Here is a 16,377-nt window from a genome sequence, read left to right on the forward strand (position 1 = left end):
CTCCTATGGAATCCAGGTGATGCTGCAGCAGCAGCATGCAAAAATTTATTGGTTATCTACGTCTTACTAGTTGTCGCAATTAAAATGAGCCCAAACACGAAACCATTGCTCTAAGTTGGTGAGGAGTTGGGTATCCTATTGATTACCAGGTGATGCTGCAGCACCAGGTCAACTTTCCATTAATGTGTAAATATTCATAAATGTCACGAACTAGAATGCAATAAAGCCCACCAAACGACTGCAAGTTGCTAATCGGCCCTTCACGAACCAGATGAACCGCGAATTTTTCAGCACGGAGCAGGCTGATGATGATTAACTATAGCTAAGAACACTCTCAGTTAAGTCAGCTTTCAAACAAAAAAAAACTAGATCAAAATCGGTCCACTCGTTTGGATGCTACGATGCCACAGACAGACAGACAGACAGACAGACAGACAGACAGACAGACAGACAGACAGACAGACAGACAGACAGACCGACAGACAGACACGTCAAACTTATAACACCCCTCTTTTTTGTCGGGGGTTATAAATGGAAAAATTATCAAAAATTTTAGGGGTCCCCACACCTGAAAATAAAAAAAAATTTTTTCGTCTAACAATGCGTGTGGGGTATCTATGGATAGGTCTTCTAAAGTAGAGGCATGACAATTCTAAAAAAAAAAAAATAATATGATGTACATTACTATAATGTAGCTGTTGTAGTCATAATTATTTATTGTTTATCCCTGCATGTTATGTTGTGAAGTCACTCTTTGGCCCCTGCAGAATACCAGTGCAGCAGGCTTGCTTGCTGCGTATAGCTGAGCTGGGGCCAATTTTTGATATCACATAACATATACCTATAATTATAATTGTACATAGCTTAAGTCCTTTTTACTTTTTATTTTCTATTCTGTATATGTTGTGTGTTGAAAAAATAAACGTATTCTATTCTAAATAAATAAACGTATTCTATAAAAACTACCAACGAAAATTGGTTTGAACGAGATCTAGCAAGTAATTTTTTTATACGTCATAAGTGGTAAACTGCGATGGTATACCTTAATTTAACTTTCATTAAATCAACTGAAATATAAAAATAAATCAAAAACCTTTTAATTTCATAAAAATAAACCTTATTACTGCTGCGTAACCCTTCATGGGCGAGTCCAACTCGCACTTGGCCGGGTTTTTTTTATGAAATAAGGAGGCAAACGAGTAAACGGGTCACCTGATGGAAAGCAACTTACGTCGCCCATAATAGAGTAGGGGAGGGTAAGGAAAGGAAGGGAATAGGGGAGGGTACGGAATAAGGTAAGTAAGGGATTGGGCCTCCGGTAAACTCACTTACTCGGTGAAACACAGCGCAAGCGCTGTTTCACGCCGGTTTTCTCTGTGCCCGTGGTATTTCTCCGGTCGAGCCGGCCCATTCGTGCCGAAACATGGATCTCCCACGTAAAGTTCAAACTTATTTTTAAAAAGTTTCAATTTAAACTTATAATGCATTATACATAATAATATACATTTCAATTATTTATTTTCATTGAAAATATTATGTAGACCATCTTGAGTAGTATAATACTAACAAATTAGATTACTCATTAATCCCGAAATATTAAAAATCGCATTAATTTGGTGGCGTTAACTTCTTATACATCTAGATCAAAAATAAAGCAACACGAATCTTTCAGTGAGGCAATAACTAAAATGTATTGGGGACTATAAAAATGTTTTATTAACTTCGATAGTGCTTAGCTCGGGACGCTTTTACGTAGCTCCTTAGGGAGAAATACCTATCCAATTACTGTATATCAGTTCTTCTCTTTGAAACTATTTCATAATGTTAACTGGACCTTTTAATTACTCGAGTGCGCGGGAGCATTATGTTTTCGATCCAAGACCTTTAGACGGAAGCTTGAACATTTTTTCGACCTCCATCCGTGAAGAAAAAATAGAACGAAGATAAAAATTCAAATAATAAAATTTCCAAACCACAACCATCTTTAAAATTGTAGTTTTCTCACTGTTGAAACATAGCTTTCTCGAAGGCTCTATTCAATAACAAAACCACATAACAAATTGTTATTAATTAATGTCACCAGACATCTACCGAAGCCGATCGTGCGGTGAACATCGGTCTCTGCCCACGTCGTTTGCGGTAGGCGGTGATAATCTAGGGGCTTTCTAATCTAATGAATACTACCTAGGAATACTGACCAGTAAGAGCCAGGCTACAGCACTGAGTTGCGGCGTCGTATCGGAAAAACATTGCACTGAAATACGATGTAATGTCGCAACGCAAAAATTTAATCGGATACGACATTGTACGATAAGACGCAGTACTCTTCACGATGCGCTGTCGTATCCGCCACGATGCTTTCTACGGCTTCGTAGATTTTCACGATGCGACGCCGTAACGCAGTGTTGCGGCCTGACCCGATGCGGTTTCATGTGACTAACACTTAGTCAACATGAAGGGTCAGTTAACATTGGATTGTGTAAAGCAACGCTGCTCAACCCCAAGCCCACGGGCCATAATATGGCCCGCGAAAGAATTTTAAATGGCCCGCACAAGGAAGTTTTGAATATCCCGCCAAACTGAGACATCCCGCCTAATTGGCTGCCGCGAAGGAATCGAATTAACTGAGCAACATTTTTGTGACTTGTTGCTACTGTCAACGTCAGATTTTTCACCCAACATAAACAAATTGTTAAAAGACATACAGCTGCAAAAATCTCATTAATATCAAAAAATAAATGTATGCTTATATAACCCATTTAAGTTTGATTGGTATTATATTTAATTAAGCCTAAGTTAATGGCCCGTTATAAATGTCGGAATCCACCGTTTGGCCCCACTGTAAAAAAGGTTGAGCAGCCTTGGTGTAAAGCAATGGTATGCTTTTTTGAATGACCTATTCAACTGAATGTGGGTCAAATCTGAATCTATACTTAATCTATCTTTTCAAGTTTTAGGGGGTTTTACTCGGGCTACAAATATAAAAAAAAACGTTAAACTAAAATATTTTTCTTTCAACGAGACAAACTTGTACATTTAATATTTATTTCTAATATGCTACATGCAGTTTTATGACATTCAGTATTTTAGGGGCTTCGGGAGAACTTGCATAAACGATCCCTGGGATACTGCCCATTTTTTGAGTTATTAACAAATTCCAAGCAAGGTCTCTAGGTACTCGGTAATTATGCACACAGTTATTAGGTGAATATAACGACTGTTATGAGCACAAACAGAGGACGTTATTAAGCACACCTTGGGACAAATTTGGCCCCCGCTTAATACATGTTTCATCTGTTGAGATAACATTAAATCGACGTCCTCCTAAATACAAATTGCGAATCAAATTATGCCTCTTTGTTTTATTTACCAAAGCACAATGATAAATGAGTTGCCAAAATAAAAGCCGACTTTGACTTTTGTACTTTGGTTGAATTAACAGGATGTAGAATATAAGGATGTCTGGAAGTAAAATTACGTAATATTGTTAGCATATAAAGAGTTCTTAATACCGGGAGCTCAATCGGATGGAAATTGGGATTCAAACCATATCCACCTGTGGGTGATTTACTAGTACTAGTTCTGGTAGTGCGATCATTGGCCAATGCTTAGCGCGGCGTGCGTTTATTGGATGTTGTCGCGCGGTGAAGTTTCCGAATCCGAGTCGATTGGGGATCGTGAATCGGGAGCCTGGCCTAATTTTCTGAATTCTTGTGTGACAGCCAGACTGCAGGCCGATCTATCTATTTGCAATCGAGGTTTTGACTGACCAGTTCGATCGGCCACTACTTCACGAGTCTTTGACGTCGAAAAGTTTTTCATCCCTGTCAACCAAAGTTTAAAACTACAAAAACCAATATCCAATCCTAAATAAAGAAACGGTTTCTTATAATCTAAATTCTTGTGATTAATGAGATGAAACTTTTGCACAGTAGTCGTGACAGGTTTCAATTATCAAAAGTTATGTTTGTATTTTGTATTGTACTTTAGCGAACGTGTAGCATTTATATTATTAGTTAGCCTCGGCATCCACTTCGTCTTTATTTATCTAAAAAGTGTAAATCGGAATACAAAATTAAAAACACGATACAGATACTTCATAACACAAAAAATTTCATATTGATTGAGTAATTTTCACAAAAAAGTAATTAACTAATATTTACATCGTCCTGACGCTGTCGGGAGAAAATTAAAATACCTAGTTGGGCGACTGATACAAATTTCAAACAATGCTAAAACGTTACAAATAATTTTACTAGCAACGATTCTAAATTATGATAAAGTGTTTTAACGAGAACAGTTTTAGTGACTTAGTGGTTTTGGTTAAAAGTAATAGTTCACTAAAATCACAATTTTAGTGGACTATTAGTTTTAGGGAATGATTTTATTGAATTTTAGATTGTACAGATGATATAAATATAATATAGAGCAGCTATATCGATATGCTGTAGATATTATTATCACGGCGAGCGAAGCGAGCCCTTAGCCCGGGCGCGCACTAGCGGCCAGGCCGCAGCCGCAGCCGCGGCCAGGTCGCGGCGGCCATCAAAAGTATGGTGTGGCCGCTGACCGCGTTGCGGCCAGGTGCGCGTCGTCTATGGCGGTTTCATACTAAGGTATCTATCTTGATGGCCGCCGCGGCTTGACGGCTAGTGCGCGCCCGGGCTTAGGATATCATGGATATCCCACAACCTAAACATTTTGTTGTACACTTTACGGAAAAACTATCACACCTCGATTTGTGTTTTAACATAGTAATTTAGGCTTTAACATAATGAATAATTTTATATAGGATTTTATTGTTGGACTCCGAAAATTTGTCACTGTATAAGTACATAAATTGGAAGACGGCGAACTAATTGTAGTGATGGTTTTTGTCTACCTCTCACTTAACGAATATAAAAAAAAAAAACTTTCAAACCTTTTCAACAGATCACGGCAAAACTCGCCTATTCTACGAAAAATTTCTTTAATCGTTTTATCTTTAGGTTTTTCAATCACCGCCTCCTTGATATCTTATATTAAAACATTTTAGATCTCTCTCGGAGATAATATTAAAACATCTTCAAAACACGACAATCACGAGAAGGACCGTCTTCCCTAAAGGGATATAACATAAAATATTTTTACAACCCCCCTCCCTTCTCGACGCATTTTTCCACTTTAATTATCAACGCTGCTTAATTCCGCTTGAAAAATTTCTCTGGAACGTTGTATTTCAATTATGAATGATGCTATGCTATCTATGTTTACGGTAACTTTACACTCAACAATTTCAGTTGAACGTGTATCTAGTACCAATCTGAGCTAAGTTTAGAGGTTTAAGTGTTGGTTGCTGGCCTGTCGATATTGCCAAATATTCAAATATATGCAGAGAAAGGAGATACAGATCCTAACGAATGGAATAGAATTCCGATTATGTTACTAAACAGTGCCGCCGCACCATTATTTGAATAATGAAAACCTAAAAACTAGCTAAACACAACTAATAATAGTAGGTGTATTTTAGGTCGCGACTGCGTAAATAACGATTATACATTACGAAACTCTGAGGATCAAAAACATCACCTAAAAACTACACCTTAATACAGCTCTCTACACCTTAATAACGTGCTTTAGTCGAGATAAGCTACGGCTGTAAAGATAAATTTATTCATAACTTATATAAAAAAATCTGAACTGCTTCGAACGCAACTCAAGACGTATTTTATACTCTTTAAAAATAAATAAAAATATCTCCTCAAAGTAGTCATTACAAACAAGAAAATAAAATCTTCTTGCCATTACTTTTTTTAGTTTACATAATAAGTTTTATTTTATTTAGAACTTTATATAGTTTATATATTTTACTAGATGACGCCCGCAACTCCGTTTCAAAAAATTCGGTTATCGCGCGGGATCCGTACATTTTTTTAGATAAAAAATATCCTTTCTTTTTCGGGACGCAAAGTATCGCCATAACTAAAATTACCGATTTTCATGCCCAAACCACTGAACCGATTTCACTAAAATCAGTGAAATCGGTTCAGTGGTTTGGGCATGAAGAGGTAACAGAAAGACTGACGGACAGACATACTTTCTCGTTTATAATGCTAACCAAGCAATACTAACCATCGAAAATCAATATTAACGACATAAGCGAACCGCATGTAAATTACATTGAATTTCATAAAGCTAGCTGTAGAGGAGAAAGTGTAAAATAATAAAGTCCGCCTTATTATAGTATACCTCAGAAAATAATGCCCGTAATAACATGATTTAATATCGCGGAGTAAATGAGAAACAATTTTCAATTCAAACGCTAAGGGGCGTACGGACGAGCGATCGCCATGCGACACGTTGATTTTTTAGGCATCTTGTGAATATTTTGTGTATAGGTACTTCTAATAATAATTAATTGATTTGATTTGGAACATAATACAAAAAAAGTTATAACTTTTTTGACTCATAAACAAAAGACACATTAAAAAATTTTCATCGCCTTAATTATTTTCGAGAACAGTTATAAAATCAAACACTTTTCGAGAATAATTAGCAAATAAAATACTTGCCTGTGTAGTATATAGGTATTTTTATTGATTTTTGCGACAGAGAGTAAAACACCTTCAACCGATCTATTTTACAATCAACTACGTTACAAACTTACAACTAGCAAATGCGATAGCGTCAGACTTGTGGCTCGTCTACTCCGACAGTCAAAAGATCAACTTACCTTCAACCTTTTCGTTTCAACAATGACTTGTATTTAGTACTCCGACTTGTATTCTACAGAGTTAACCCAGAATTTGGGTCAAAAATATTTTTACGGTTTTCTCTCCCAACCTTAATTCTAGAGTTTCTTAAGAGGAGTCCACACCGCGATTTTTTCCATACAAACGTTGTCCCCTGTTTCCTCCCTGGATAATGCTAGTAAAGTTATAATTTTTTTCCTGAATATCTACGGCCACTAATACAATGTCCCTATGTTTTCTTTTTTTTCATAATTTAATTATTAAATAAGATATGAACGTTTAAAAACCCAAAAAAATGGCCAGTTTTCCGCTGTGTTCAAACGTCCAGAAAACAGATTTGGCTAGATTATACAAAAAAAAGCAAAACATAGGAACACAGCTCAAGCCTTTCTTTAATCTTTAGTGAAAAAAGTACTTAAATCGGCTAAGAGAAGGAATCAGGGGACAACGAATCGTTGATTTTCTGGATTTTCTGCAGTTGTCTCTATCGCGTTCTGCGGTATAGGCTTGAGGTAAGGGAGACAGCTATAGATATTACACGTACTTTTTATTCATTTCTCTAGCCTTTGGTGTATCCTCTTAATAATTCTGTTGTAGTGTAACGCTCGTATTTTATTTTTATTTTATTATACAATAATATTTCCATTATGATATTTCGTAGCAATCTATACTTTAATATTATAATTCTGCAGAGTTTGTTAGTTTGTTTGTTTGTTTGAACGCGCTAATCTCAGGAACTACTGGTCCGATTTGAAAAATTCTTTCAGTTTTAGATAGCCCATTTATTGAGGAAGGTTATATTTTATATTTTATTACGCTAAGACTAATAGAAACGAAGAAATAGAGGAAAATGTGGAAAAAACGGGGGGAAATTATTTGAAAGGGCTTATTTGAACGCGCTAATCTCAGGAACTACTGGTCCAATTTGAAAAATTCTTTCAATATTAGATAGCCCATTGATCGAAAAAGGCTATAGGCTACATTTTATCACGTTAAGACTAATAGGAGCGAAGAAATAGTGGGAAATGTAGAAAAAACGGGGGAAATTATTTAAAAGGGCTTATTTCAACGCGCTAATCTCAGAAACTACTAGGCCGATTTAAAAAAATCTTTCAGTGTTAGATAGCCTATTTATCGAGGAAGGCCATAAGCTATATTTTGTTATTCTACAACTAATAGGAGCGAAGAAATAGAGGAAAGTGTTAATAAAAAACAGGGGAAATTATATGAAATTGCTTATTATCTTAAGATTCTTAAGAACTACTGAAGCAATTTTTATGTTATATGGCAAAAATGAAGAATAAACCACGTTAAGGGACATAGGCTATTTTTTTGCGGAAAAATGTACGGTCGCGAGAAATTCCTAAATTACGCAAGCGAAGCCGCGCGGAACATCTATATATAATAAAATCGTAGGAAAGTCAATGCTGTACATTGAATATTTTTGTACAATAAATAATACTTGGGACGTGATCTACTATACTAACGCGGACGAAGTCGCGGGCAACAGCTAGTAAGAAATATTCTGCTGAGCTATTGACGGTGAATTTTTAAAAGGGCTTGGTCGGCGAAATCCGAAATAGGCGATAGCGAAAAGCGGTATTAAAAGGACTTGCCAACTATTTTTCAAAATTTATTTTTAATATATCATCCATCAATCGTCAGCCTTACAGGCTTGGTTTTTTAAAATTAAATTGAACACTTTCGAACCAAATTAAAAAAATGTGTACCAACTACTACATTTCTAGGCTTCAACCAATTTTGTGTTTTTCACCCAAAAGTCGGAGAGAAAAGCGAAGAAACCTTTTAGTACTGTAATGTCGTTATGAGAATAACTTTGAGACGGAGGCAGTTCAAAGGCTTTAATGTCATTTTTATAGCACTTAAACTGTGTCACTGAGTTGAGTTTGCCGTACGAAGTGAAACTTTCAGTCAACTATGGAATGAAGACTTTCGAAGCGAGCGGATGTAGTCCTTCCTAATCTATCTATATATATAAAAGAAAGTCGTGTTTGTTACAACACTTATAACTCGAGAACGGCTGAACCGATTGCCATGGTTTTTGATTTGTTGCATTTGTTTCCGTCCCGAATAGCAGAATACATCTTAAAAACAATGAAAACTCGATATGTGTAATGATTAATGAATACTTTATCATTTCAATAGATGCTGGTTTGTTTATTACATGTCAAACATTTGTTGTCCAATCCTGTCAAATAGTGTAACAACTATTTTTTTTTTGGAGCTTATGGCCTGGTTGCTGAGACCTTTAACCCGGCCGCACACTGTCCGAAATTTCTGATACGAAACATTTTTAAAATAGGTTTTGATGATTATTGCGCACATGTTGCCCCCCCCGGGAGTGTATTTATTTTTTTGTAAAATGTCTACAAAGTTCAGGTACTGTTATATTTGTTTGTTTTAGACATTAATTTTCGAAATTTTTTTACTAACCGAAAATAATACCTAAGATTGCCATTATTGGTTCCGCCACCAGAGCCATTGTGCTCCCTGCTTTATGGCGAAACACTAGAATCACGACATTTTCCTTCGGTTTTCCTTCCTGGCGCTATAACTCCAGAACGCACGAACCGATTTCCACGGTTTTGCATTCGTTGGAAAGGTCTTGGGCTCCGTGAGGTCTATAGAAAAAAAATCAGAAAAACCTTCAAGAGAAAAGCAGGAAAATAGGGAAAATAATTTTATGGCAAAACAACGTTTGCCGGGACAGCTAGTAAGTTATAAAAATATCTACACTTACATATTGACGCTGTAGTACTACGCTTTATCCTTGTCTATTACTTTAAAAGTCGCTTGATAGACAAGGATAAAACATTCTATAACTGTAACAGACTTTAAGTTAATGTAACGTCTGCGGTGTAGAGATTTATATAGGCCGCGGACGACTTTAAGATTGCTTCGGAAAAATGGAAAGTCTCTTAGGCGGGGCGGGGAGCGAGCTGGGCGGCCGCGAGAACACCGGAACACGCTATCGGTTGGTACTTGGTCATTGTATTATTATTGGTTGTTCATTATAAAATAAAAATCGACCAAGTACGAGTTGGACCCGCGCACGAAGGGTTCCGTACCATTATAGAGCAAAAATAGAAAAAAAATGTGTATTTTCTATGAGAGGCCCTCCTTGATTATTTATTCAATTTTAATTTTATTATTAATTATTGAAGTATAAAATACAACTGAGTATTTTGTGAATATTTTAAAAAAAGGTTGTCATCATTGATATCGAGCAAAAATTGTTAAAAGATCACGTTTGTTGTATGGGATTAACCCTTACCCTTAAATAATTAATTATTTTGGTTTTAGTCTTTGTTGTTATAGCGGAAACAGAAATACATAATCTGTGATTATTTCAACTCTCTGGCTTTTACCGTTCCTGAGTTACAGCCTGGAGACAGACAGACGGACGGACGGATGGACGGACAGACGGACAGACAACGAAGTCTTAGTAATGGGTCCCGTTTTACCCTTTAGGTACGGAACACTAAAAAAACATGACTAGCTGATTCTTAGACCTAAAAATTCTAAAAATTGTTTTATATGTCTGAGTAAATATGGAACAAATCTTTACAGAATGTCAACGTATTGACCTACCACCGATATTCGGGAACTAACCAGACGAGAAGAACCGGCGTAAGAAAATCAATGTTGTTGTTACCGTTATTAGATACGAGCTTTTGCCCGCGGCTTCGCTCGCGTTAAGAAGTATTATTATATAAAAACTTTCATCCCCTATTTGAACCCCTTGGGGTTGGAATTTATCAAAATCCTTTCTTAGCGGATGCCTACGTTATAACATCTACCTGCATACCAAATTTCAGCCCGATCCGTCCAGTGGTTTGGGCTGTGCGTTGATAGATCACTATGTCAATCAGTCAGTAAGTCACCTTTGAGTTTTATATATTATACATAGATATAGATGGCCGCAATCCGCGTCGAATACTCTCATCATTTTCACCAAGAAATCTTAAAGTTGCATGCAGTCTATATCACCGCAAAAACTGAGTTTGGGATGAGTCCTTTCAATTTGGATTATCGTGTATTGTCGACAATTTTATATAAAATATGACAAAAGTAATTTGTTCGATGTTTCGTGACAATGGGACTCGGGAATTTATCGGTATTTCATGGATTTACTGAAACATTCAATGGTATGAATTTCCTGAGGCAACATTATTATAATAATAAATTCCTATACTTTTTCTTTAACAATATAAGGCAAAATTTTAAATAAATGCGGGTAATAAGTAGATATATATCATAATAAAAAAATTATCAGTCTTTTTTCAGATTTGATTTCAGTGGCGAATGTAATTTTGAAACGTGTCCTGGTTGTTTGTATTGTCCATCTCAGAAATACGAAAAATAAAATTAAATATTCAAATATCAAAGAGAAAGTCTCTATTGAAAGTTGAAATAGACTCAAACTTCTAAAATATGTAACTAATGCTCGTACCATGCTGACATCAAAGCTTTATTCAGCTTTAGCACTTGTTCAAACTTCGAAGTTGTACATATCGCGCGAGAAACTATGAAAGGATACATTAACACAATAATTGTACAACTCAGTTTGGATGAAAAAAATTAAAAAGTTTTACACTGACAATACAAATTTGAACCTTATTTATATTCTGAAATGGTGGAAATTACATCGGATTTGTATGTCCTGTCATATACCCTTATTTCCCGCGGGAAAGTTTGACTTCCAGGAAGTAGGAAATAGCTCGCGTTAATGTATCATAGGTATGGCAAAGTAGGTCCAATAGTTGGCGGTGATCATAATATTATTATTGCCACCTTACATTTTATGCCTTTAGAGTATAATTATTGTCCTTTACATTTTTATGCCTTTAGGCTTTAGTGTATAATTATTGTCCTTTAATTACAGATAACAAAATAATGTCAATAATGTCTGATTACAGCTGATAACAAAGTACATTTACAAGGTACATTTTTCGGGCATGAAAATTATACTATGTCCTTTCTCAGGAGTCGGGGCTCAAAGCAAAATCGGTTCAGCGGTTTGGGCGTGAAGAGGTAACATACATACAGTTATACTTTCGCATTAATAATATTAGTATGGAAGTATGGTTATCCTTAACAGTTTTTTGGGTAAAAAGACATCAAAAAAAAGATTTCTTCAGTTCATGATAACTTAGGCTTCGTCCACATTTGTATCATTTGCGCGATCAGATCTCCGATCAGATCTCTGTCGCGTATCATCGAAGCGCATCAAAATGAAACGCGTGTCATGGTACGCCCCGATCGCTATTAACCGCGTATCTGTAGGCCTACCACGAAACCGTTTTGAGACTCAAACAATCGCACGAGAATGCCGCGTCCTGCTCTAACAACGTCATTTCACGTCTGTGATAGTAGGACGCGGCATTCTCGTACGATTGTTTGAGTCTTAAAACGGATTCGTAGTAGGCCTCCTGATACGTGTTGTATCAAATACGCGCATGATCGGCAGAATGATCTAATAGGCTTCCACACTATGATACGCATACTTGATACGGCGTGATGATCGCGACGGAGATCTGATCGGAGATCTGATCCCGCAAATGATACAAATGTGTGGTCCACCCACCTAAAAGGTAGGGACTAGGGAAAGCGCAAAGCGCTGTCATGTCCTCAGTTATATCGTGAAGTCGAGCCATGTTTCTTCCGTATTTTCGTACAGTTTGATACGAGCCGCCGCTACGAATGTTAATCCACTTACCAACAGATGCACGCTGCTCGTAACACATTACACAAAACATTTCGCGCATGGGTGATATTTTGATCGAATATCCAACGTGCCTCGAATGGGAAAAATGTTTAGGAAATTCTATTTCGACCGATTCGGCGATCTCTAGTGTAGAAATCTGTGTATAATATAGTTACTATGTGTATGGTGTGTCTATGTGTATTAATTAATATATTTTCCTTGTTCCAGCTCAACTTCAACCCAATAACATCGTTCCTGTTTACTCTGGACTTCTTCATTATTGTCCTCAATGTAAGTAACTGTAAATATAAATTAAATATTAATTGGCTATCAATTTTTAATAAGTTTGTTTTATTTCGGGCTCTTAAACTAATCTGACCAATATTTCATAAGCAAATGCAAATAAAAATAGAAAAAAATTTTAGAGCCAATTTGTCGATAAAATGTGACATCAAAGGATCGGGGACCCTGATATCGGGACACATTTTTTTTAATGAAATAAGGGGGCAAACGAGCAAACGGGGCACGTAATGGAAAGAAACTTCCGTCGCCCATGGACACTCGCAGCATCAGAAGAGCTGCAAGTGCGTTTAAATACAATAAGATAAAAAAACACCCGTAAAACCACTTTTAATCACAAATTTTATAAATTTCATTCCATTCATTTTGACGGTTCGTCGTCCGGCTACTGCACACTACCGAAAATCGAAACTATCGAAATTATCAATGAACTATTCACAAGTTCAATTAATTTAAAATGGCCCATTCACTATCCTGCATTGCAGTCCGCCGTGCCGTCCGCCGGCTTATGCAGGATTGTGAATGGTGTCGCAGGCCGGCCGCCATGCAGGCCTGCGACACCATTCACTATCCTGCATAAGTCGGCGGACGGCAAGGAGGCCTGCCGTGAATTGGCCCTTTTAGACGGGTCCGTCCGTCTACAGAAGCCATAAATGTACTTCACTTAACAACCAACAGCTAAATTAAAAAAGCGAGATTATCGGTAATTTATTCGACACGATACCAGTTAAAAAGTACTTATTAAGTACAAGTATCGAGTACAAAAGTATCAGTACCGAAAGGAAATGTACTCGATACCATAAAGTATCGATATTTTTTTCGTGTCCCTACATGCAGGTACTAATAAAAAAGCGTCGAAGTCAAATCAAGGTCAAAATATGTGGTTCTGTCTAGCCTTCAGATTTACCGAACGTGGGAAAAGGAACTTCGTTCCAAAAAATATTGACATGAGATAAATATTTAGTAGTAAGTGTATATAATATAAAGTACTATATTAGATGACGATTGTAACTTTGTTGCGCCAAAATTCGTTTATCGTGCGGGAACCGTACATTTTTCCGACATAAAAAGTATCTTATGTCCTTTCCCGGGACTCAAAGTATCTCCACACCAAATTTCAGCAAAATCGGTGCAACGGTTTGGCCTTGAAGAGGTAACAGACAGGCATACAGATTACAGACAGACACACTTTCGCAAGCGCGCAACACAGCGCAAGCGCTGTTTCACGCCGGTTTCACGCCGGGAGCCGGCCCATTCGTGCCGAAGCATGGCTCTCCCACGTATAGCATGGCAATATATATTTTATTATATTGCCTATTTAATTCACTTGTATTGAACTTGTCTATTTGGAATATTATGGTATAAGTTGTAAGTATAAGGTGTCACAAAAACCATCTTGTCAGTAGACACAATTCATCAATGGGGTACAACACGTTAGGGTAACAAATGAGTTCGAACCCGAATTCCTTTCCAGTAAATCTATTTATTTTTATCTTTCTTTTGTTGCACCCATTTACTATTGTTTGTAACCACCTTTCTTATTGTTGAAAAGATAAAAATATATGTTTCTAGTATTTCGGTTTTCATAGTCATTACATATTGTTATGTGCCCGTTTTTCTGACAGGACAATTTTGTCCACGACATTATTCGTTGATAGCTTTGATCGAAAGCGTATGATATAAAGAAGCGGACAACAAGCCCGTAGATGCAATCATCCATACTATAATATTATAAATGCGAAAGTATCTCTGTCTGTCTGTCTGTCTATCTGTCTGTCTCGCTTTCACGCCAAAACTACTGAACCGATTGCAATGAAATTTTGTACACAGTTATTCTAGAGTCTGAGAAAGGACATAGGCTACATTTTGATGTGGGAAAATATCTTATTTCCATGAAAATATCGATGAAAATTAATGCGCATTGCGCGTGGCCAGCGCTCATCCCGGGGGTCCTGGGTTCGAGTCCCGCAGGCGGAACAAAATGTTCCTGGGTCTTGGATGTGTATTAAAATAATATTTCAAAAATCTTAAATATATTTTATGTAAGTATAATATTATAAAAAATCCAGAAATATATCGATGCAATGAACATTTTAGTTCTAATACGATTCAACAGATGGCGTTTTATTTTTTACTTCATTGTAACATAGAACTAATCATACTTATTAGTTATTTATGTTTTTGTTTATAGTTTTTAATACGTTAGAATATTATGTTTAATAATATTATCACTTGGTATAATAATAATCAATCTATCTTATCTTATAGAACTCCTACTGCATTTCTAATATATGTGACAAGTTGACAACAGAAGGCGCTCTAAAATAAAGGAGTTCGAGTGTACCGTGTTGGCCTATATTCCATCCAGAAAACATATCAATGCAATCAACATTTTAATTCTAATATATGAAAACAGATAGCGTTTTAATTTTTACTTCATTATTGTAACAGAACTAATCATACCTACTTTATTATAATATTATGTTGTTTTTATTCATAACTAGCTGTTGCCCGCGACTTCGTCCGCGTGGACTTTAGTTTACAGCGCGCGGTGTCAACAAAATTTGTGTCAAATTTAAAAACTTTTTAAAACCCTGGTAAGTAGTACCCCTCTTAGGGCCGAGCTACACCGGAATGGCAGCGCTGAAAGGGCTCGCCTCGCTGCTGCCATTCCGGTGTAGCGCGTCCCTTAATTAATCAAAATACCCAAAAACAGCTGTGCAGTGTGCACATAATCTATACTAGTATTATTAATGCGAAAGTATCTCTGTCTGTCTGTTTGTCAGTCTCGCTTTCACGCCAAACGCCAAAACTACCGAACCGATTGTAATGAAATTTTGTATACAGCTAGTTTAAAGCCGGAGAAAGGACATAGGCTACTTTTTTACTGGAAAAAAGGGTTGTAAGGGGGTGAAAATGCGTGAATTTGTTCAAATTAAGTTCAAAAATTCATAATAGATGACACCGTGCGTCTTCTACATCGCGCTGACGCTTGCTTAAAAGTCTTTCTATAAGAGGTGGTATCATCTTACATTTAAGTTTTGATTTTTTTCGATTGTTATATCTATTCTACGGTATTAAATAACTCAGTACTTTATCTGTGCAGTGACGTAACCTTAAACTTATCAATGATAAATAGTTTATGGGTAAAGTTGTGTAATTGGGGGGGCTAAATAAGCTTTAAAATTTGGCATAAAATATAAAGTTTAATATAAAAAAATTAAATACTTATTGTGTGCACACTGCACAGCTGTATTGATTTAATTCAGTGGGAAAAATCGCGAGAATTATCTTGTCCCCTTAAAATATATGATTTTATATATAAAAATTTTAACAAGTGCTATAGTGAATGCCAGTACGAATATAAAAATATCATTAAACCAAAACGAACAAATAATGAGTGGATAACTAAAAAAGTAATAAAAGTATGTAAATATCGAGACTTATTATTTAATAGGTGGTTAAAGGACCCTAGTAACATGATCTTAAAGTTAAATTACAATGAAGCACGAAACTATGCAAACTCGGTAATACAAAAGAGTAAACAGGACTGGGTAAAATCAAAAATTAATAGGAACAAGAAAAATCCAAAAATGTTATGGCAATTATTAAACCAAT

General features: G+C 36.3%; 1 protein-coding gene across 1 annotated transcript in view; it reads left to right on the top strand.

The window, feature by feature from the left end:
- Positions 1-16,377, top strand: part of LOC121739183 — a 142,538-nt gene that overhangs the window by 68,153 nt on the left and 58,008 nt on the right. Inside the window, exon 7 of the mRNA XM_042131532.1 lies at positions 12,688-12,750. Coding sequence (XP_041987466.1) covers positions 12,688-12,750 — 63 coding nt within the window. The remainder of the gene's footprint in view (positions 1-12,687; positions 12,751-16,377) is intronic.

Source organism: Aricia agestis, chromosome Z (assembly GCF_905147365.1).
Source record: "Aricia agestis chromosome Z, ilAriAges1.1, whole genome shotgun sequence".
Taxonomy (NCBI): Eukaryota; Metazoa; Arthropoda; class Insecta; order Lepidoptera; family Lycaenidae; genus Aricia; species Aricia agestis.